We start from the raw sequence: 24408 nt of genomic DNA, 5'->3' as shown, positions 1-24408 counted from the left end.
GCATGTATCCCAAAACAAAGTCACGTCTGGAAGTTTGACAGTTCATTTTTCGCGGGATCCCGCCCACTGTAAATTACCATTGGACGTGAGGCTCCCAGCCTCCTTTGAACCGTGCACTGATTGGTTCAAGTTTGAAAAGGCTACTGAAGTGACATTTTGCCTGCCTGTACAATCTACAGAGATGATTGTGTGTAACAGAGACCGGTGTGTACATGAGTAGCACATTCTGGATGAGAGAACAAGCAACACTAGTACTAGCAACGAGCAGTTATTTCTCCCGCTTTGTTGGGGAAGCCATTTTGGAATTCTGAATTTGTAATGACTAGGGATTTTTTAAATTTTTAATACAGTTGATAGCTGACTAATTTACTCTTGTACCTACTGCAACGTGCCACACTTTGAGGGATACTGTTTATATTGGGTAGTTTGAGGCTGAGCAGTGCACCTACGCCCACTGGCTGCTCTACACCGTGACTCACGAGTCTGTATTGCGGCATGAAGTCAGCTAATTTTCGCTGCAGCTCTCCTGATCTTATTCTGTGGATTTACAAGTTGTATTTACAAAAGGCAAGTTAATGATGTATTTGACTATACAAATGGAGAGTAGCTTGATAACTAGGCTACTCTTTACTTCATACTCGGTCTGTAATTAGTCTGTTTGTGAACCTCACTGATACTTTCTTGTCTAAATTCAGTCTGAAACCTTTTCTTTGTTTACACTACATGAGATGTGACTATGGAAGTTAGGTTAGTTTACAAAGGGTGGCAGTTCAGAGTAGTTGTTCATTTCATTCATAGCCATACAGGTTAACGGTACCAACCTGGGCGGCAGGTAGCCTAGCGGTTAGAGCCAGTAACCGAAAGGTCTTTGGTTCGAATACCCAAGCCGGTAGGATGCAAAAAAAATCAAGGAATTTATTTAACCCTAATTTGCTCCACGGGGCACCGTACTACTATGGCTGACCCGGTAAAACAACACATTCAACTGCATTATCCGGTGTATGTGACGATAAAACATGTTAAAAAAAATGTTTTTTTTGGGGGGGGCGGAGTAATACAAATATTCTCATTTTTATTTTGTATGGAGAGATGTTTATGTACGTGTAAAGATGAGGATTGCTTATTACGTCTTTAAAATGGGTCTGTGTTTTTACCATGTATTTCTGGACAACTAATGACCGACCGCCGGATGTCTGTGGTTCTGAGTAGTACAGGTCCCACCCAGCCCTCTTTATCACTCTGTCTGGGTGTGACTTGAGTAAACTCCAAGGCTACTATTGCACAGCCATACACTTAAGTGCCATTAGAAAATGCACCCTGTCATGATGCAGCAAAATATCTTGTTTCCGAGTGTCTTCTGAGGCGATTAATTAAGCAGAAATTGGTTTTGGGGTGAGCAGTTACTCCTAAAAACATTTATTTCTACAAATTTAACCACTACATTCTTTAGTTAGGAGCTCACAGTATTGTTTGAATTGATGGGGTGAATATGTACTACTGGGTTGTAAAGTCTCATGGTTTGGCTCTTGCAGTCTCATTACTGAGAAATTGGAGGTTGGACAGGCATGGACCATTCAAAAGTGAACTCACGCGCCCCACCTCCAGGGAACACTGGCTATACCTACTCTCACAGGTGAGTGTGCATGCAGAGCTGCCAGTCTCAAGCCCTGAAAGAGGGATGTCCTGAATGATTTCTATAACTTTCCAGTTAAAGGAGGGGTTCCAAAACCTCTAAACTCGTGGCCCCCCTTCCAGCATTGGAACAGCCTGTGCCTGCGTCACGTGTTTTTCTATAGCACTGTTCATGACAAACTGTTCACACCCCTCTTATTGGTTCAGAGAATTTTGCAGGTTAAAGCTTATTTCCTATAATTCTACACATTTTGGCATGGTGTGCTAAGACATTTTTTCAGTTTTAAAGCTATTTTTCTTGAAATTTAATACATTTTGCCATGTCTAATGTGTATTCATGTGATATTTAAGTGGCAATAATATCTATGGGTTAAACTTAAATAACAAAACGTTACTTGATATGGGCTAGTGATCCGGGCTAGTTGATCCGAAGTTATAAGTAGCTCTAAGGTATGCAATGACGAATTGATGATACACTACCCAATTTCGAAAAGTGCAACTTATGTATTCTACTATTACAACTTTCAAGAGTTATTGTTATTTTTTTTTTTAAGCTGGACTGTGTTCTTTATTTTTTTGGGGGGGTGGGTTGAGAGGGTTGAGCCCCACAGTTTGGGAACCACTGGTTTAGTCGATGGTGAGCATAAATTGGCTTTTCTGTGTCAAATACACTAGAGGTTTTTGCTTTGATCAAGGGATTATTTCAACAAATCACACTGGTAGGACTTGCATGCATAGGTTTCTGAAATGTTAATTTAGATTTGAAATGTTATTTGAGTAACTGTAGCCCAAGGTGGTTTTCCAGGATTGCCCTTTCTGGCTAAAGTTTTTGCCTTCTAACAAAATAAATATCACAATTTAGGGTAGTTGAATGATTTTATTCAGAGATTCCAGCTCTCATTCTGAGCAGGGTTTATATAGTATTATGGAACCCCCTCCACGTGTATTTGGCAATGTTCCCCTTTCTGAAAAAGAGAAGTGCAAAGCGGATATGTGTGTCAGACCCACTGGTTTGTTCGCTGTGACTGGGTGTGTCTGTGTGACTCAGAGAGGGTGTAGATGTTGGGGCTGTTGCACGCGATGTGACAATATTAGCCATTTTATTTCACCATCTGCTCTGAGAACACACAAGCCTGATAGACAAGTGCTCATATACATTTTTCTCTCGGTTCTTTGCAATTGCGTTCGGTCTAGCTTAGCTAATAAAACAACGTTTTAATTTCACTTGCCTCTAAATGGTAGATTTACATACTACTAGGGCTGTCCCCAACTTTCGATTGGTCAATTTCAAATGGTCTATTTTTATATTGACACATCCTGTGTCTTGTTTAGGAGAAACATTCCCTCAACCCTGGCTCTCTTTACATGACCAAAGACCCATTCACACGGGACTAGTATCTCTAGAGAATGTTGGTTATGTAATTTATTACTCCAGAATGTCCATTATTCCAGAAGAGGATTCGGACTGGATTTGTTTTTTCCAAACTGCCCCCTGTAGTTTTTTTTTTTTTTTTTGTAAATTCAAAGTTATGAAGGAAGACTGGAGGTTTTCTTTCTAGTTGTGAAGATGCAGTATTTCAACATGTCCAGGTGATAGGGCCACACTGATAACTGGTTTCTAAACCATACCATATTTCCTAAAGTGTTGGCATAATATTTGAATTGAGGAAGTGTGCTATTTTAGCGATCCGCAGTGCATCCTAAATACTCCCCAGCCTTCAGATGTGAGCTAAACCGTGCAATTGCAATTTTAAGGCAATTGATGAGAATTCTTAACATTTAGGTCAGTTGTATTAATAGGTTGCTTTGCAATCTAAAATTACAGATGTGGTGTTTTGTGCACATAATTGCATTCCACGGTAAAATGTATCCAGTCCGAATAGGGCAAACTCGGGCCTGACCTATAGCCAGGGCCTGTCTTTGCCGTTCTGCTGCCATAGTCAAGACCAGAAAATGCTGCCCCTGCAAAACTAGAGTAGTCCCAGTAAGCAAAATGACATAGGAAAACATGTATTTTATTAGTCTTTACAAACGTTTGGTTAATTTTCAGTTGTCATTTAAGTTAAATACTTATTTTCCTGATGTTGCAAATATGTATTTTAGATATTGAAATCGGGCACATTTTTTGGTTTAGAATGAAAGCTGAAAATAAGTAATTTTATAGATGTCTGTTTGGACCAACTCAAGGCTGTTCCGATTTATAGACATCAATATTTGGTCCGGTACATAGACAATGTGTGAATGTGGCAATCAAGGCCGGTCCGGAACTGCTTAAAAAAAACAAGTCTGCATTGGTCCGTGCTTACTGACGTTTTGCCTGAAATTGAATTTTATGAATGCCTAACTATGTGATAGGCCTACCGTTTGTAAAACGACTTCCAGACAGGTTAAAAAATAAGACTTCCAAAAGACGTCGGCTCATGCTTACTAGGGTGTAGCCTACCATGTTAGCCTGCAATGGATTTTTATGAATTCCCATCCATGTGGTAGGCCCACCATTTGTAAAACAGGCCATTGCATTGGCTTTATTAGTCCTAAGTCCTGTGACTAATCAATTTGGCTATTTATGCTCTGAATATCTGCTACCCAACTTTCAGGAGTTATTGCAAGCCTATTTGCGATGTGTTTACACAGCGGGAAATGCAAAAGTATTTTCTTTTTCATAAGCTTGTCAAATGTATTTAAAACCACTGATCATGACAATGGGGTGAAACTCCTGGACAACAGTTGACTGTACGTTCCGTATTGTCCATTTTACTTTAACCTGTCCTGTTTTTACGATCTGTTGCTTTGTTAACATGACGGCTCTTTTTTTTTTATTTTATTTGCTTGAGTGTCATTTTAGATTAGCTGATTTGAAATTGAGAAACGTGCATGATGTAAAAAGTGTCCGTCTCATTACATTGTCATACATTTGATCTCCAGCCTGTAGGCTACAGAAAAGGCCACATACTCTTTCTACCATATTGTATATCTGCTACATTATAGCGCTGATGCCGCCCTTGGATAAGCAGTGCCCACTTCGTCAAAAGCGCAAAATATTTAGTGCTTTTGGCGAAGTGGGCACTGCTTATCCAAGGGCGGCATCAGCGCTCACCTACAAAGCTCATGTGCCACTGGTTGAGAGAAATTGTTTTTGGGCAGAATTATGTGAGGTTTGAGGTGCGTCTCGGTCAGTTTAGCGCCGAAATATTCATAGGTTGCTCAGGAGCTAAAGGGAGAGTCAGATGTGTGGAACAAGTCTGACGAGCTGTGGAAAATACTGGAGATCAAGAAAAATAAGGTAAGCAAGTGCTGCGTGCATATTGTGTGTTAAACAGGTGCTGTATAGACTACAATATAATTTTTCTGACTGTTTGGAACAATTGTAAACAACACCAAATTAACAAGCATGCCAGTCTAAATGGTTTCTTCTTTGTTAAGCCTTTATTACAGCAAAGACTATTCAGTCACATTCATTCGTGAATTGAATTTCCGAAATGGAACGGTTTATTTGTTTAAGCTAATTATACAAGGCTTACTTTATTGTATTTTACAACTAAAATGGTTGCTTTCATTTCAAATCATGAATTACTCCTATGCTGTGTGGTGACATTAATGATTGCTACAGTAGCCTATAGAAGTATTGAAATATAGGCCTAAGTAAGTTACAGTATTAAGGCTAAACTGGATGTGCTCTTAGGCCTACAGCTCGACTGTGGTTATACAAGGCTGCATTCGGCGAATATTCAGACCCTTTTCCCACATTGTTACGTTACAGCCTTATTCTAAAATTGATAAAAATTAGTTCCCCCTCAATCTACACACACACACTACCCCATAATGACAAAGCAAAAACATATATTTTTTTCATTTTGGCTAATGTATTAATAAAGTAACAATTACCTTTATTTAGACCCTTTGCTATGAGACTCGAAATTGAGCTCAAGTGCATCCTGTTTCCATTGATCATCCTTGAGATATTTCTACAACTTAATTGGCTTCCACCTGTGGTAAATTTTGTTTTTTTGGATAGGCACACACCTGTCTATATAAGGTCCCACAGTTGACAGTGCATGTCAGAGCAAAAACCAAGCCATGAGGTCAAAGGAATTGTCCTTAGAGCTCAGATCTGGGGAAGGGAACCAAAACACTTCTGCAGCATTGAAGGTCCCCAAGAACACTCCATCCTTAAATGGCAGCTGTTTGGAACCACCAAGTCTCTTCCTAGAGCTGCCCCCCTCGGCCAAACTGAGCAATCGGAGGAGAAAGGCCTTGGTCAGGGAGGTGACCAAGAACCCTATCGTCACTCTGATAGCGCTCCGGAGTTCCTCTGTGGAGATGGTTATCCCATCGCTGCAGCAATTCACCAATCAGGCCTTTATTGGAGTGGCCAGATAAAAGGCACATGACAGCTTGCTTGGGGTTTGCCAAAAGGCACCTAAAGGACTCTGACAATGAGAAGCAAGATGCTCTGGTCTGATGAACTCAAGATTGAACTCTTTGGCCTGAATGCCAAGCATCACGTCTGGAGGAAACCTGGCACCATTCCTACGGTGAAGCATGGTGGTGGCAGCATCATGCTGTGGGGATCTTTTTCAGGGGCAGGGACTGGGAGACTAGTCAGGATCAAGGCAAAGATGAACAACGCAAAGTACGGAGAAAGCCTGCTCCAGAGCTCTCTGGACCTCTGACTGGGGCGACAGTTCACCTTCCATCAGGACAACGACCCTAAGCACACAGCCAAGACAATGCGGTAGTGGCTTCGGGAAAAGTTTCTGAATGTCCTTGAGTGGCCCAGTCAGAGCCAGGACTTAAGCCAGATCGAACATCTCCAGAGACCTGAAAATAGCTGTGCAGCGACGCACCCCCATCCAACCTGATCGAGCTTGAGGATCTGCATAGAAGAATGGAAGAAACTCCCCAAATATAGGTGTGCCAAGCTCGTAGCGTCATACCCAGAAGACTCGAGGCTGCCAAAGGTGCTTCAACAAAGTACTGAGTAAAGGGTCTAAATACTTGTATGTAAACTCGGCAAAAAACAAAAACGTTCCTTTTTCAGGACTCTTTCAAAGATAATTAGTAAAAATCCAAATAACTTCACAGATCTAAATTGTAAAGGCTTTAAACACTGTTTCCCATGCTTTTTCAGTGAACCATAAACAATTAATGAACATGCACCTGTGGCACGGTCGTTAAGACACTAACAGCTTACAGACGGTAGGCAATTAAGGTCACCGGTATGAAAACTTAGGCCACTTAAGAGGCCTTTCTACTGCCTCTGGAAAAACACCTAAAGAAAGATGCCCAGGGTCCCTGCTCATCTGCGTGAACATGCCTTAGGCATGCTGCCAGGAGGCATGAGGACTGCAGATGTGGCCAGGGCAATAAATTGCAATGTCCGTACTGTGAGACGCCTAAGACAGGGAGACAGGACGGAGAGCTGATCGTCCTCTTAGTGGCAGACCACGTGTAACAACACCTGCACAGGATCAGTACATCTGAACATCACACCTGTGGGACAGGTTCAGGATGGCAACAACTGCCTGAGTAAGTCCAGGAATGCACAATCCCTCCATCAGTGCTCAGACTGTCTGCAATAGGCTGAGAGAGGCTGGACTGAGGGCTTGTAGGCCTGTTGTAAGGCAGGTCCTCACCAGACATCACCGGCAACAACGTCGCCTATGGGCACAAACCCACCGTCGCTGGACCAGACAGGACTGGCAAAAAGTGCTCTTCACTGGCTAGTCGCTGTTTTGTCTCGCCAGGGGTGATGGTTGGATTTGCGTTTATTGTCGAAGAAATGAGCGTTACATTGGGACCTGTTGGATCGGAGGGTGAGGGCTAGTGCCAGGGCCATTTCCCCCCCATAAATGTCTGGGAACTTGCAGGTGCCTTGGTGGAAGAGTAGGGTAACATCTCACCACAAGAACTGGCACATCTGGTGCAGTCCATGAGGAGGTGCACTGCAGTACTTAACGCAGCTGGTGGCCACATAAAAAGTATCTTATTTTTTTATAATTTAATCAATTTTAGAATAAGGCTGTAACGTAAGAACATGTGGGGTCTGAATGAGAGCTAGATTCATAGCGCTTGATGGTATTTGTGACTGCACTTGAAGAAATGTTCAAAGTTCTTGAAGTTTTCCAGATTGACTGGCCTTCATGTCATAAAGTAATGATGGACTGTCGTTTATCTTTGCTTATTTGATGTTCTTGCCATAATAAGGGCTATTTGGTAAAAGACCAAGTCCAATCTTTTGTATACCGTCCCTACCTTGTCACAACACAACTGATTGGCTCTAATGCATTAAGAAAATAAATTCCACAAATGTAACTTTTAACAAGGCACACCTGTTAATTGAAATGCATTCCAGTTGACTACCTCATGAAGCTATTTGAGAGAATGCCAAGTGTGCAAAGCAGTCACTCTTCTGATTACTACATGTTTTGATGTTTTCACTATTCTACAATGATGAAAAATAAGTAAACTCTTGAATGAGTAGGTGTCAACTTGAGTGGTACTGTTTTGGTTATTTATTTAAAAAAACAATTGCTACTGCCGACCTAAAGCAATCTCGGTTGACCAGTAGCTTATTGACCAGACAATCGACCAGTCGACTAAATGGGTCAGACCTACATACCACAGACCGTAGTTATAGGGGGAAATGCTGTTGTATGACTGACCTAAAAGTCATAGTGAGAGGGAGGGCAATTTTGGGGAATATTTCAGTGACCAGGTTCGGTGATAATCTGCTGCACCCTAGGCTGACAAATAGTAAGGAAATTATACTGTCTGTGTAGCAACAGGTTCAAGTGTCTTTTCCTTCTAGAGTACATTTTGTGGGATTAGATGGAAATGGCTGGTCAGTGTTTGGCTTGATTGATTAACCTGGCTGCACAACTCTTGAGCAAATAGTTAGTCTCCAGATGTGTACTGAGGCTTGTAAGTAGCCCTAGGCTTGCTTGATGCAGCATAGATCTGCATTTCTGTTGGAAAAGTGATGAGCAATCATATCCCTGGCTGTTGCTGTCTTATTGTTTGCTGATCCCTGCTCATGCAACACGATTGTACAAACAATCTTTAATCAGGATGGAGCTTGTCAGATCAAAATGTATTGGTCATGTGCTGAATACAACGGTTATAGTATTTACAGGTTAATGCTTAGTTACGAGCCCATCCCCAACAATGCAGAGTTAAAGGAAATGGTAACACAATAAAAATGAGGCAATATACAAGGAGTATCAGTACCGAGTCAATGTGCAGTGGTACGAGGTAATACAGTATACACATGCAGTGGTGGAAAACTACCCAATTCTCATACTTGAGTAAAAGTAAAGATGCCTTAATAGAAAATGACTCAAGTGAAAGTCACCCAGTAAAATGCTACTTGAGTAAAAGTATTTGGTTTTTAAAATGTACTTAAGTATCAAAAGTAAATGTAATCGCTAATATATACTTAAGTACTAGAAGTACAAGTATAAATCATTTAATTCCATATTAAGCAAACCCAGATGGCAAAAAAAAATAAAAAAAATAACAAACCATTTTAATATTGTGGAAAGCCAGGGGCACATTTCAACACTGACGTCTTTTACAAACAAAGCATTTTGTGTTTAGTGAGTCTGACAGATTAGAGGCAGTAGGGATGACCAGGGATGTTCTCTTGAGTGTGTGAATTGGACCATTTTCCTGTCCTGCTAAGCACTCAAAATGTAAGGAGTAAAACATTATTTTTTTTTCATTAGGAATGTATAAGTAAAAGTTGTCCAATATAAGGTCTTAAAGTACTTTACACCAGTGTATAAGTGACTAGGCGATCAGGATATGTTGTAAACAGAGTAGCAGTGTGTGTCAGTGTAGTATGTATGGGTAGTCTAGTGATTGTAAGGGAGTCGGTGCAAAACAATTCAGAATTTATAAAGGGGGTCAAGGTAAATGGTCTGAGTAGCCATTTGATTAACTGTTCAGCAGTCTTAAGGCTTGGGGGTAGAAGCTGTTCGGGTGCCTTTTGTTCCCAGGCTTGGCGCTCAGGTACCGCTTGCCATGCTGTAGTCAGACTGTTCGCTCTGCTTGGGTGGCTGGGGTGTTTGACAATTTGTGGGATGTTGTTAGTCAGAAGAGGGTAAGTTTTGACAGTCACAGACTTCCTGGAGTTGTCCTTAATGGACTATTGATTAACACTAAGATGGTGATAGACAACCAAGAATGGTATTGAGTTCTGTCTACACAGAAATTCCTCTTTCTCTTGCCATTTGATTCTTTATCACTATGTTTTGGAATGAAGTGTCGTGATAGTTTTGTGTCTGAACCGAAACAAACCAGGCAGTGTGCAGCAGCAGATGGGTAAGAACCGTGACGGACTCCTGTCTTGTCCTTTTGTTTGTGTGTGTGAGAGGAAGAGATTGCTGCACCCATTGACCTGGTCTCACTGACGCTGTCCTGGGCCTGGCTCCCCTTGCCCAGACCCCAGCCTGGGAATTTGGGTGGGACTGCCTGGGATCTCTAATGAGGACACCCCGCTGTCCCACGCAAGGGCCTAGAGCACACTGGCAGAAGAAGCAGCAGGCCAGGCAGAGGAAAGCACATAATTGGCTCTGCCAAGGCCCTGTGTAATCCTGGAGAGGCTTTATTTAGCTCAGGCGTCAGCGACAGGCGGCCCGTAGGCCACAACTGGCCCACAAAACTGGCCCACAAGAACATGGCAAATCACCAGGAATTCAGCAAAAAACGAGTTTCATTTAGGAAGTCTGTTCGCCAAGTAATCCCACAAATAAAGACCCATACGGGGCGACAGGTAGCCTAGCGGTTAAGAGCGTTGGGCCAGTAAACGAAAGGTTGCTGGTTTGAATCCCCGAGACAACTAGGTGAGATCTGTGCCCTTGAGCAAGGCATTTAACCCTAATTGCTTCTGCAAGTGCATCTGATAAATTACTAAAATGTAAATATGGGATCGTGTCTCAATGTAATCAAGGTATGAAATTGTTATTTTCGAAAATAATCAATTGTTTTTGGGCTTAGTTGTGGTCAATGTGCAGTGTACAACTTATAATCATGTTCCAGCTCGCGACTATCCGCTCTGCCAAAAATCGGCCTGTAGCTTAATCTAGTTTCCTACCCCCGATTTTTAGCGCGTGACGAGAAAGACATAGTGGGAGAACCAGAGAGCAGGGTGACATGGTGAGTTTTTATTTTTTTACGTAGGAAAGATCCCTGTTGGTAGTCCTTTGTTTATGGACTACCAACAGTAGTTTATAGAAAAGTTCAGGGACACAGATGTCTCTCTTTTGTAGCAGGTCTCCCTTCTCTTCCTTCTTTTGTACAGTCAGTCGCACTAAAGAACTGACCTCACTCCTCAGTTTAAAATGCATAATGTAAGGATTGGTGTCATTGTTTCACCGAGGGGGGGGGGGGGGGGGTTGTTGAGTAGGTAAGTGGCTCGTCTGTCCCTGGCTACAGGAAGTGAACAGTGTAGCCTAGGCTACATACAGTAAGTAGTGTTAGGTTGTCTGAGCTCTCCTGGCTCGCAGGATAGTGTGTGGAGTGTCTGTGTCCATGATGTTTGTCCGTGTGGGCTTTTCCCTGGGATGAGCGACGGTGATGAGGGGTGGACTCTGGAGAGCTGGGGTTGGACAGATCTGTGTGTATCATCTTCATTTCTGTTTCATTACCTTCTTTGTGTTTGTGCACTTGGCTATGTTTAGACGGCAAGCAGGGTCACTCCTATGTGCTCACCTTGAAGGTTGTGTGTGTGTGTGTTCATAGGGATTAGGTTTCAGGCTGTAATAGCCTGTCATGCATTGTTTTGGAAAGTTATTGTAACGCTGTGCTAGCTATTCCCTACTTGGACTTCAGTTAGCCTTATGATCTTGTCTGTCGCAAGTACAGATTTTGAAACGGTTCCAAAGTCCAAACGATGTGAATGCCGGACTGAGTTGTTCCTTGAGAGATGGCAGCAGCAGTTTGCTTTTTTTGTTGTTGTTGTTGTTGCAAGGTTAAGTTGTGCATTGCCTAATAAATTAGACTGATGCCAACCTGGTTAGTCAGAGATAATGCTGTTTTGTTTGGAACATTTCATCTGAACAAGTGCTACAAGCCAGAATTTTGAATAAAATGTCATTGGAAAATAAAGTTGATGTTAATACTCGATACCAAGGCATGTTAGCCGAAGTCACAGAATGGTACTTGATCCAGACAGAAACTCAGCTACTGCTCTGTTCAATCGTTGGGTATCTTTTGAGTTCGATATCATTACATTGAAACATTTTATGAGACGGCCATGTATGCATTAATAAACCCAATTACACAATCAATTTGACTGTTTTACCAATGTAACTACTTCACATAATGGCAGTCATTTATATGAATGGTACATCTCCATTGATAAACTGGGTATATCACAATGCAAGGGAATTCATATTCAGGAGGAGTGTGTGTGTGTGTGTGCATGCGTTGACTTATTGAGCTTGTTTTGGCCAAATTCATCTGTAGCCCCATGAATCTGTTTCACTTCCATGTGGGACTTATTTTATTGTACTGGACAACATTTGCATAGAACTGGACAACATTCGCATAGAAGCAGCTTCTTTTATAAAAGTGTGCAGGGTCTCTTTTTAACCTGTAATGATTTCATTCACAAGCAAAGAGGGGTGCAGCCTTTTGGAGCCCTTTGGGGGAGAGAAGTGAGGGAGTGATTTCAAGCGAATGAATAACGTTTTTGGTGGTAGTCAGCATATTTTGCGTTTCGCAAAGGTACTAGGGTAGTGAATTGATGCTATTAACTTAAGCTGTGTGCTAGCAAGGAAAGTTAGCCTAGCTGGAAGCTACCGGTATTGTCTTGCGTTGTAAAGTGTTCTAGCCTGTATGAACATTCATTGTTTTGCTCAGTTTCAAAAATGTTACGTGTAGTGTCGCAAATATTCATGTGTGTTAAGTTCTGTGCAGCATGAGGGAGCTAACATGATGCAGCCCAGACTCCGATTGCATGCTTTCATTGAGTGGAGCAGGCACGGTGCGCTCCGTGGGGGACATTGGCTGCGAGACACAATTTACAGAAGTACTGAAAGTAACATTCTAATACCAAACTGTTTTTCATGTTCTAGTGTACAAAAAGTACAGGAATTTATGTATACTGTTTGACACTGGACAGGGGAATACAGTGGCAGCCTCAGTTTAATCATTGTGCTTGACAGTACAATATTTTCTGCCATTGGGGATCAATTGCACCTTCCTTGTTTTATATTAGCTATAAAGGAAGTTGGATCATAGGATCTACTTTAATATTTATGTGTGATGTATAGGCTACATAATATGTGCCTTTCAAGACCCCAAGGACAATGAAAACCGAAGGGCATTGCCAATCGATTGAATCACTGATTTAGAGACTGCGACTTGTTTTATTCTAATACATTCCTCCCATCTTCTCTTCCTTGTGTTGCCAGCTCCAGCTACTCTACAACAGCCCTGGACTTTGAGAAGGAGCACAGGATCACTCCCGTCTTAGAGTCTCCCAGGATGTCTCGGCGGAGCCTGCGTCTGCACTCCACCACTGGTCTCTATGGTGACGACAGCATGGACTCTTCTCTCAACCACATGTACCACAGCGCCTCCTTCAGTGCAGGAGGAGCCAGTCGCAGAGATTCCAAGTAAGTGATGTTGCTGGCCGCCCTGGGGTTCCTTCTATGGATTTGGGCCCAGAATATGTTACATCCAGGGTTTTCTATGTCTAATCTGATTGTTCTCTCCCAGGGCGTTGAAGAGCAGGAGGTCTCAGCAGCACTCTGTCTCCTGCTCCCAGTCTCTGCTCCTCACCACGCCCCATAAGAGCCAGCAGCACAACAGCAGTCTGCACAGCGTGGCCGCCAGCGACGCCTCCCTGCTCTCCTCCATGCTGGACAAGTCGTGCATCCAGGAGCGCACGCTGGTCGAAGGCTTCTGGGGCTTGGATGAAGACTCTGAATTCAAAGGTAATTTTTAAAAGGACCTTATCAGTTACTTGTACTGTCCGCAACATCAGCCTGTGTCTTGAATGGATTCCTTTACAATGGGCGATTTGTGTATTTAAACTTTTTTTTTTTATGATCAAATCTGTTTCTTAGAGCGGACCATGACTGACTACAGTATGTGTGAGGCCAACGGAGACATTAACTCGGCACAGACCCAGACCTCCATGGTGAACGGTAGCTTCGGTAAGGACCACACGATCCACTCGGACAGAAATGACGCGCTCACCACCTACTCCAAGCACTCTTCAACTGCAGCCCGCTCTGCCACCGGCAAGCAGGCCCTGACAGCCCCCGCCGCCTCCCCTCCCTCCACCATCTACGCCAGGGACAAGAGCCGCAAGCACAGGACGGGTGAGAGCGGCAGCCACAGAAGTACTATAACGTGTTTGTCCTTAAAACGTGCGTTGTATCTGGGAATGTGAGTTTTGCCTTCCTATTTCGTTTGAAGGACTATCATGCAGTGTAAATTGTCATTGCTGATGTGTGAGTTTTGGAATTTCTTTTCATTTTCTTAACATTTTGACATGTATTGTGATTTTGTAAAGTGCATTTTGAGCAAAGTTGATTTGATTCAGGTGTGCTGGTGTCCTTCTCGGACAACTGTGTGCGCGTGAGCAGGAGGGCAGCAGCCTCTGTGGCGTCCGTCTTCTCACTGCTCTTACAGAGTGTGCTGCTGAGGTCACGCAAAGAGGGCAAAGGTATCAGGCTCTGCGCCGGCTCTGCCTCTTGGTGTCTTTACAGCGCCAACGTTTCCTCTCACACTATTTCTCACACATCTGCCTGGCAGCTTCCCACTTTTGTGTCATGAATGATGACGATATCAGATAATTCAGTTTTAGACGGGGGGGGGGGGGTCAACTTTTTCCTGCGTTCTGTGACAGCGGCTTGTGCTGAGATGGCCTATGCAATCTGTATGCCAATCATGTAGTGGCAGCCTGCCAATAAATCTGACAAAGCATGTTGCTAAAGCTTAACATAATCATGCAATCTGCATCATTCCCTTTTTTACAGACACCTGTCTGAACCATAGCAGGAGGGCAGCTGCCTTCACAGTGTGTGTAGTGACTCTGCTCATACAGACTGCTGTGCTGAAGATGGGTAGTGTGGGCAGAAAAGTGCTTAATGGAGGTATTCCACTGCTTTTTTTTTTGTTTTTGAGGCTAACTGATTTTTTTGTGGAGCCTGGGCATCCACAAGGCGGGTGTTGTGTGTGTGATTTGCATGGGTCTACACTTAGTTGACACTTGATTTCAGGAATCCCGCTGCTTGCAGTGCACCAATTCTACATTTCACTCTTGCTTTCACTGTTTTTGAATAGTGCAGATTCAGTACAGAGCTTTATCTGACTCTGGAGGTTGCAGATGCTGTGTGAATGATCATGGTGGCTTTCACTGATAAACCTAAACTCACATTCCTTGCTTCTGACTATTCTCCCCCTCTCTCTTTCTTTTCCCTCTTTCTTTTTTCTCTTTTTCCAGGGGGAGAGAGGCTGACACTACCACAGTTTATCCTGCCTACACCTTTCTCACTCCTTTTTACATCACGCTACCTTTATATTCTGGTGTTCTCACTTGTTTGACCACACAGATTTCACCCTCTGTTTCTCTTCCAAACAAATGGGCTGCTTTAGCTGTTGCCCTGGTGACATGCAAATGCTCTCTCTCGCTCTCGACTCACTATGTTCCTCAGCTCCGGTGAAGGGAAAGAGGGATGTTTTGAAGTTTATCTATTTAGTTGTTTTATTTGATTTGTTTCTTATTGGTTGCAGCTCACTCCAGCTACTGCGGAAGCATGAATGTAAATGAGATGGGGACTGAGGGGAAACGCATGAATCTGAATGGTGCTCTTTGTAAGTGTAACTGACTTTGACATTTTTGTTGACTTTGACATGTACTACTGTATATATGTGTATGTTTTTAAATGTCTATAATGGATTAACACTTGGTGATTGGTATGGTTTTCATGTGGTTAGTGAGTAGCCTACATCTTGTGCTGTAGCTGAGTGCTTCTGTCACTGTGGGCAACCCAGAGATATAAAGAGGGATTCCTCTTAGCCTTTCACTCACTCTTTGGCTGCACACATCTGCCATTTTACTTTTGTTAGATTTCTCTTTGTTAGGAGAAATGTCAGCCCTTCTGATGTTTTATAATTTCTTTAGTCTCTCAAAAAATGTTGTCATGCGTTCCTTTATGCTTTTGCTGCTCATCCACACTGCTTACGATAACAGGTGACGACTGCAAAGGGAAGCAGCGCGTGGAGACACGCGTTGTCCAGTCATCATCATCACTGGTCTGCCGGTCACACCATGTGTTGGGGGAACTGTGGCTTGCCACCGCTTCCACAGGTTACCTATTAAGCGATCAAACTCGGGCTTATCCTCATACACTTGAAATTAATGAATCCAGTTCTACCCTTTTAGTCCTTATTTTACTGTACTAAGTAGATTAAGTTGTGTTTTTTGTTACTTGGTTGGTCTCCAGGCTCCAGTGTGTTGTGGGTGGGGCAGAAGGCAGGCTCAGCTGTGCGGTCCGTAACAAGGAGGATGCTGTCTGTTCTCTGGTTGGCATCCGTGTCCCCAGGTCATCATTTACCATGTTTCAAATAACTCCATACTCTTACCATGTTTAACCAGCCTCTCAACCTCCAGATAAACCTCTGCTTGGCCTGCATGTTTCCTAGTCTCTAGTCTCTCCATGGCTAGCTTGTGTGTCTTCCTACCTTAAAACCTATTAGGATGGTGGCTTGGAGTGTAATGTAACCTTGCGGTTTAACAGGTGCTGCAGGCTCTTACAAAATACTGGGACTCATTCTTACCTGTTCCATTTCATTTGCGTTGCATCATTCTAATTCGCTGTGTTAGGCTAGGAAACTGCAACGCCTGTCTGCAGAACTGCTTCCCCATCTGTCTGCTGCTTCTGTCTCTCCGGGTGGATTTCGATTTAAAGTCTGTTCCAAGGATTGGAGCAATTTGTCAACAGGAGTGTGATGGAGTACTGCGGTTTAACGAAAGATGGGCTCTCCCTAAAAAAAGAAGAAAAAAAGATGTTCTCTGCTTCACTCTGCTGCTCTCTGCATCTACGCTGACAGAGAAGAACACTGTTGCTCTATTGCCCCCGTCTGTAACTAACTCCGTAACCTGCACTTTATTTATCTCCTTGCCTCTTACCTCATCTGGTGAATGTACTTAATTACCTAATCTTTAGTGCTGTGTGGAAGTGCCTCTACCCCTCCCACCTTTTGAAGAACTTCCACTAATCCTCTCCCTGGCTTTCTTTTATTTGGTTTTCAGGGAAGGCAGCGACCGGGGCTTTCTGGTGGCTGGGGACTGGATGGTATCATCTGGCCACCGTCATGTCGCTCCTCAACATCTTCGTCTTGACACGGTGAGTCTCTTGGGGCTGCTGGAGTAACACCCGAGGCTTGCGAATGGGATACATGTGATCACACTAACAAGGATGTTCCTGTTTTTCATAGGTGCCTTCCCAAGCTCCTCAAACTCCTGCTGATTCTGCTCCCATTTCTCCTGGGTGAGTAGCACCGCGCTTGCTGTCCACCCCGAAGCCCTGCCACTGGTTATCCATATTCCGTAGTACTGTGCAGTCACTTACTCTGACATATTTCAACCGCATTCCACTGCAGACACCTTTTCTGTCTCACTTATCCTCCCCTGGGTTTTCCCAGCTCTGTGGCACTGGGGTCCGTCCAGCCTGCTGTCTGTGTTGCCTGCGATTAACATCACTGAGTGGAGGACGGCCTACTCCCTCAGTCAGAACCCTCTGGAACCAACCAAAGACAGCCAGCCCATCATGGCTCAACCACCACCAGCTGTCTCACAGGTAGAAGTGGTATTGATGCTTGTTTTCATTCACCATTTATGATTGTCATCTTGCGTAAGACCATCTAATTCTATGTATGAGGCTAGTTGCACAGTATAGCTGACCTCTATCCTCCCATATATGTGAGCAGCTAGGCAGTGTGCTGGTGTCTGTGGACTCTGAGCGCCTAGCCCGGTTGGAGCAGAGGCTGGCCCAGCTGTGGGAGAAGGTGGAGCGAGGGGGCCGAAGGCAGGAAAAACAGCACAGGGAGGTGCTGAGTCTCTACCAGTCTGTACGAGAGCAGCTGGACACCCAGACAGACAAGGACAGCATGGGGCTGTGGGTGTCTGGCCTGCTGGAGGAGAGACTCCTTCTGCTGAAGGGGGGGATGGAGAAGGATGCAGCACTGCGGAGAGAACTGGTGAGATCATCCTGGTTGGATTTTTAGGGATTCATTTTATCCAGCATATTAATTTAGCTTGTAATGAAAAGTATACAATTCGGTACGCTTACTTGGTTAGCTTTTTAATTTTTTTTTGGCCTCTGTATGCTCATTCATCTCTACTCTCTTCCTGTGTTCAGAGTCAGGAGATTGGAGAGCAGTATGTGGTGCAGCAGCAGGGCCAAGAGTCTCGTCTGGCTCAGCTAGAGGTGCTGCTGCAGACACTGACTGCCAAGACAGAGGTACAGACTCAGAGCCTGTACTCATTTCTATGCCCATACCTTACTGTAGAAGCTCTATTAAAAAGTATTTGTTGTCATATATCCATGTTATGTTGATGTATAAAAAAAAATATATATATATATTTTTTGTCTTCAGGAGGCACAGAGGAGGCACGCAGACACTTCCAGTGCTACACCTGCACTGCCACCAGTTCCTGTGCTAGTCAAGTGAGTTCAGCACATAACCCTTTTGGATTGTATTAATTCAATAAAATCATGAGTGGTGTTGAATATTCCTCCTTGTGACAATGTGTGCTCTTTCAGTGTGGGTGTGGACAGCGAGTCCCATGATGCCTTGCTGGCGGAGGTGCAACTTCTAGAGGCGACGCTGGGGGGCATTAGGCAGGACCTGCAGGGGGTGATGGGATGCCAGGGCATGTGTGACCGCCTGGACACGCTCCATGAAACGGTGAGTAGCTTGCTCTGTACTATACATGTATTGCTCCGGTATGTAACTTTTTTTTTTCCTTTTTTTTAGCTTAACATTTTTGTCATTTTTTATTTTTTGTCGTTTAAAAAAAAAAAATGTTTTAATTTTTTTACACATGTCCAAAAGCTCAAGTCACTTGGTTTGTAACACCATAGGCCAAAAAGGTGACTGAAAATTGGGTTGTATGATACAAGGAACCACTTGACAAAATAACCTTCATTATCACTGGTATTGAAAATGGTCTCTGATCCCATGTGGTATATCTCCTGCTGTTGTGGCCTTGAGCAAGGCACTTAACCCGCCACAAATTAAAACACTGCACTGACAGGCTACTGTATAAAACACGTGGGCCGTCAACCTTCCATCTGGAGAGCTACTGGATGTGCAGGCTTTTGATCCATCCCTGCTCAAACACACCAGAGTCAGTTTATCAAGTTCCTGTTTTTACGTAATTTTTTTAAACAATGTGGTGTGTTCAAGCAGGGCTGGCGCAAAAGCCTGCACACCCAGCAGCTTTCCTGGGCGAGGGTTGGCCACTCTGCAACATTATAATTACAACCAAATACTTATGAAATAATTCCCTCATTCAATGACCCAGGGATCAAATGGCTACGGTGTGGGAGGTAGCTAACTATACTGAACAAAAATATAAAAACATGTAGGTTTTTTGGGGGGGGTTTTTTGTTGTAAAAGAGTCAATTCATATAAGGAAATCAATCAATTTTCTATGGATTTCACCTGACTGGACAGGGGTGCGGCCATGGGTGTGCCTGGATGGGCATAGGCACACCCACTTGGAGCCAGGCCCAGCCAATCAGAATTAGTTTATTTTTATTTTTTTTCATAGAAGGGCTTTATTACAGACAGAAATACTCCTTAGTTTCATCAGCTGTCTGGGTGGCTGGTCTCAGATCTCACAGGTGAAGAAGCTGGATGTGTAGGTCCTGTGCTGGCGTGGTTACATGTGGTCTGCAGTTCAACAAATTTTATTTGTCACATACGCCGACTACAACATGTGTAGACCTTACAGTGAAATGCTTACTTACAAGCCCTTATCAAACAATGCAGTTTTAAGAAAATAGTTATGAATATGTTTATTTTGTAAATATATTCATTAACGTAAAACATTTTTTTAAGTAACACAATAAAATGACAATGAGGCTATACAGGTTTACCGGTACCGAGTCAATGTGCGGGGGTGTACAGGTTAGTCGTGGTAATTTGTACATGTATGTAGGGATAAAGTGACTATGCATAGATAATAAACCGAGTAGCAGCAGTGTAAATGACCCTCTGTAGCACCTTATGGTCAGCTGCCGAGCAGTTGCCATACCAGACGGTGATGCAACCGGTCAGGATGCTCTCGATGGTGCAGCTGTAGAACTTTTTGAGGATCTGGGGACTCATACCAAATCTTTTCGGTCTCCTGAGGGGGAAAAGGTGTTGTCGTGCCCTCTTCATGACTTTCTTGGTGTATTTAGACCATGATAGTTTGTTGGTTATGTGGACACCAAGGAACGTGAAGCTCTGGCTGTGAGGCCGGTTGGCTGTACTAACATATTCTCTAAAATGACATTGGAGGTGGAAAAACTGCACATTTTAGAGTGGCCTTTTATTGCGCACAGTGCACCTGTATAATGATCAGACTGTTTAATCAGCTTCGTGATATGCCACACCTATTAGGTAGATGGATTATCTTGGCAAAGGAGAAATGCTCACTAACAGAGAAACAAATTTGTGCACAAAATCTGATAGAAATAGGACAGTGAGCAAAACATTGCATCCGGTTTTGTACAAAACGTTTATTTTTTTGACTTGTTCATTCGGACAACTTAAATCTATAATCTGCTTGTCCAACAATTATTTTAAAAATGTACTTGCCGACGAGAGTTTAATGTCGAGCCCTGTGGACCTTTCCAGATGGGCTCTCCCATTCCTTTGATTAGCTGGTCCTGTACAGACACTCAATATGATTTTGCTGGAGTTCTTTATATAAATCCTCTCTGACTCTGTCTGATGGTGTCTGTCTCACTGTGTGGTTGTGGCAGGTGTCTGAGCAAGTGTCTGCCCAGGTGAGGATGGATCTGCGGGCCCTGTTCGACCACAGCGAGCAAGTCGGAGATTCCCAACCTGGAGAAAAGGAGCTCCCAGAGTCCCTGCTGCAGTGGCTCTCTGAGCGCTATGTAAGTGGGGCTGATGTGCACGCCTCTCTGACCTCCCTGGAGCTCAGCATCCTGCAGAACGTGACCCTGCAGCTGGAGAAGAGCAGGGCCAGGCAGGAGACGCTCAGCACTGAGACTGTCACTCAGACTGTGATGCACACTGTTGGAGCCGCAGGGACCGGGATGTCCGAGGAGGTATGAGAATTGGTTTGGGGAATTTTGTGAAGAAAGAACATTTGTAGTTTTTATTGGTCTAATTATTTTTTTTATGAAGAAACCGCTGAGGCATTTCCTGGTTGCTAAAATTTTACTAAATAAACAAGTATAGTGTAGAGCAGTGTTGGCCAATGGCGGACCACGGGTGGCCGTTTGATCTGGCCCCCTAAGTATTCCAATGTGTTATAGAGCGCAACGTGATCATATACATATGTAAGCAAGGTTTGAAATGCTTATATTTTAGTTAAATATTACCTATTTTGGGGGCTTCTTGTGGTCAATTTGCAGTCTAGAAATGATTTGTAATTATGTTCCGGCCCCCCCGACCATCCGCTCGAGAAAACAATCGGCCCGCGGCTGAATCTAATTGATGATCCCTGGTGTACAGAATCATTGTACCATCTAAACCGCTGTGAAATATATTTTCCATAAACAAAAAGGTTATTTTCAGCTGTTTTTAAAGCTGGTGTACGAAACCGGAAGTAAAAGACGCAAAAACTAAACTTAAGAACAGAAAGCATTTAAATGGTGCACATAAAACCGATCTACCACTTTTTAGACTTTCATTGACTGCTCTAACTCTTGTTTCAGTGAATTTGGTTGGGTCACCCAAAAAGTTAAGATTCAGTGTTTTTGGATTTGAAAATAAATTATTTAAATGCTATGTGATTAAGTCTGCACCCTTCCATTTCCTCACCCAATCACTCTTTTCCTTTCTTCCTCCTCCAGCATGTACAGCTGATAGTGAAGAATGCTCTGACACTCTACTCCCAGGATCGGACCGGCCTGGTGGACTATGCTCTGGAGTCTGGCGGTAAAGTTTCAGTTGTTGTGATGGGGTGTGGTGACTAGGCTTTTAAAAAATAATTAATAATCTACTGCCTATTATTTGAACGATCTGTTTGTACTCTGTACAGGAGTTCCTTGTATGACCGGCTTTAACAATGCTATCGTTGTAAAATGGGTGGGGTTGACATTGTACAGTCGTGAAAGTGACATGAGATATCATGGCTGTGTGTCTGTCTGCAGGCGGCAGCATCCTGAGCACTCGCTGCTCTGAGACGTACGAGACAAAGACGGCACTAATGAGTTTGTTTGGCCTCCCGCTCTGGTACTTCTCCCAGTCTCCTCGTGTGGCCATACAGGTACGACTCAAGTCACAGCACCACATGAGACTAATCTGAGTTTTTTTATGATCCTTTCGTGATTTACTAGATTCATTAATTGGGAGAGTTTCAGTTCCTGATACTGCCTTGCCAACACATGGAAGACCTTTTGAAAAGTAGTCCATCCATACACTGGTTTCATCTTGAGCTCTCTTGCACTGCAGCCTGATGTCCATCCAGGGAACTGCTGGGCGTTTCAGGGTTCCCATGGTTACCTGGTGATTCGTCTCTCCATGAGGATCGTGCCCTCTGCCTTCTCATTGGAGCACATCCCCAAAGCCCTTTCTCCAACAGGCACCATCAGCAGCGCCCCGCGCCAGTTTACCGTCTATGTAAGCCATGCAAACCTCCAAACTACCCTGCTTACCCAATTAACATTCATGTTGGCTATTGCTGTCTCAGCCATTCAGAAGCCCACCTAGTAGACACTCAATTTCAGTCACATTTACTGTGAGTGTGCTCTGGTGAAGCACTACTGATTGACACACTTATTGCTGTGGGTCTCTGCTGTTTTCTAACTGTGTACACTTGTTTCCAGGGTCTGGATGATGAGTACCAGGAGGAGGGTAAGTTACTGGGCAGCTACACCTACCAGGATGATGAGGATGCTCTACAGACTTATCCTGTCACCGTAAGTACACTCCAACACTACCTCAAGGGGCTTGATTGGCCAGTGGAAGATGTTATGTTAGTAGTCCACATGGCACTTATCTCTAGTACGATTAGAGATGGTGACTTGGAAAGTTTTAGGTCTTGATAATTCTTACATGACTTGAATCTAAATTGAGTGTCTTCTGCTCTCTATCCACAGGAGGAGAATGATAAAGCCTATCAGATCATTGAGGTTCGGGTGCTGTCCAACTGGGGTCACCCGGAGTACACCTGCCTGTACCGCATCAGAGTGCACGGTCAGCCCAGTGTCAACTGATGGCACAGAGCAGACCACCCTGTCTACATTTTAATGTTCTGCAGATGACTGGAGCCAATTATGCACACATGTAAACATGCTTGATCCACAAACTTTATTTGTGCACTAACTCATCCCACCAGGACAGAGGCTCTAACAGAGTGACCACAGGTCTGGATCTGAAGCATGGCCACTGGTGCCTGACTTTCGAAGGACTCACCCAACCACTAATAATTTATTACATTTGTAAAATGGCTTTCATTTGACAGAAAAATCTCAAAGTAACATTGGGCTCCTAAATAGGGGAGAAAAATATGGATGCGATTCTGCGCTTTACTACGTCAGACAAGATTTTATTGGTTAAGGAATGTTTCAAGTACATTTTCTCAGTCTATTTATACATGCGCTATATGTGTTATGAGACAACTGGATTCATGTATGTTGAGCCCTTGTCGCTCATGGGGAAACCAGGGCCCATATCCACAAAGTATATCAGAGTAGGAGTACTGATCTAAGATCAGTTTAGCCTTTTAGATCATAATGAATAAGATCATATGGACAGATCCTAGATCAACACTCCTATAAAATGCTTTGTGGATATGGGCCCAGGTTCTACCATGTTCTCTTACGAACAACGGAAGAATGTAAACTTGTACATTGTCAATAGTTTGTCGTTTTTAAGTCTACTAATATCAGTGTTGCTTTGAAATATGTACATGCTGCAATTATAAAATGTTATTGATTTGTTTGCATTTTTTAAAGGGAATTTACCGCTCAAGTAAGTTAAGGATATCTTGCACTAGTCCTTTCAGCCACAGAAGTCAGGCTTTAGCCCTTTGAGTATCTACAAGTGCCCAGTTGTAAATCTCATTGTTTGTCCCGAGTTACTGAAATGCCAATCTGTGTAATATATTTTTGTAAAGGCTTTTTGGACTATTTGTAAATGGTATTGGGACTATACAGGTTTATTTTGTTTTATAATTTTATTTGTCTTTTGTACATAATTGTAATGTGTAAAATGTTCAAATAAAAACCTTGATTTTGATTTATGTAGCAGTCATTGACTTGAGTTTAGCTATTTTTTGTATTTATTTTAACTTAAAGGAAATTAGGCAGAATAGTTTCAACAAATGTGGAAATGTTTGGTTGCAGACTGATGCTCCACCCTTCTTCCTGATATGTGCACACATTCACACAAAGATTTTTACATATGTCCAATAACTGGGGGAAAAATACACAACGGACAGTGTATGTATGGCACACTCGTCCTAGACTGAACAGAGAAATCTGGATCCATGAGCTGGGTGGTGAATTCTCAGGTGTAGCGGTCTCTAGTGGTAGCTATTCATCTGCGGCGGTAGAATCACTCGAC

At 43.3% G+C, this 24408-nt stretch overlaps 1 protein-coding gene across 7 annotated transcripts; it reads left to right on the top strand.

Moving 5' to 3' along the window:
• The first annotated feature begins 183 nt into the window (after window positions 1-183).
• LOC115201121 (SUN domain-containing protein 1) lies at window positions 184-24081 on the top strand. 7 transcript variants are annotated; one of them, XM_029764424.1, is made up of 23 exons: window positions 184-567; window positions 1533-1633; window positions 13053-13256; window positions 13360-13577; window positions 13710-13967; window positions 14192-14314; window positions 14628-14744; window positions 15385-15465; window positions 15845-15961; window positions 16098-16196; window positions 16907-17000; window positions 17092-17144; window positions 17299-17453; window positions 17584-17853; window positions 18015-18116; window positions 18253-18323; window positions 18420-18564; window positions 20634-20942; window positions 21693-21777; window positions 21993-22108; window positions 22294-22461; window positions 22668-22760; window positions 22941-24081. In XM_029764424.1, the coding sequence occupies exons 2-23, from the start codon at window positions 1566-1568 to the stop codon at window positions 23055-23057; spliced, it is 3063 nt and encodes a 1020-aa protein (XP_029620284.1). In that variant the 5' UTR covers window positions 184-567; window positions 1533-1565; the 3' UTR covers window positions 23058-24081. The 7 variants fall into 7 exon arrangements, with proteins under 7 accessions (XP_029620284.1, XP_029620285.1, XP_029620286.1 ...); XM_029764425.1 differs by lacking the exon at window positions 14628-14744; XM_029764426.1 differs by lacking the exons at window positions 15845-15961; window positions 16098-16196 and having other exon boundaries at window positions 185-567.
• Window positions 24082-24408: the final 327 nt, after the last annotated feature.

Source organism: Salmo trutta, chromosome 10 (assembly GCF_901001165.1).
Source record: "Salmo trutta chromosome 10, fSalTru1.1, whole genome shotgun sequence".
Taxonomy (NCBI): domain Eukaryota; kingdom Metazoa; phylum Chordata; class Actinopteri; order Salmoniformes; family Salmonidae; genus Salmo; species Salmo trutta.
This window is presented reverse-complemented; position numbering and strand designations above follow the sequence as displayed.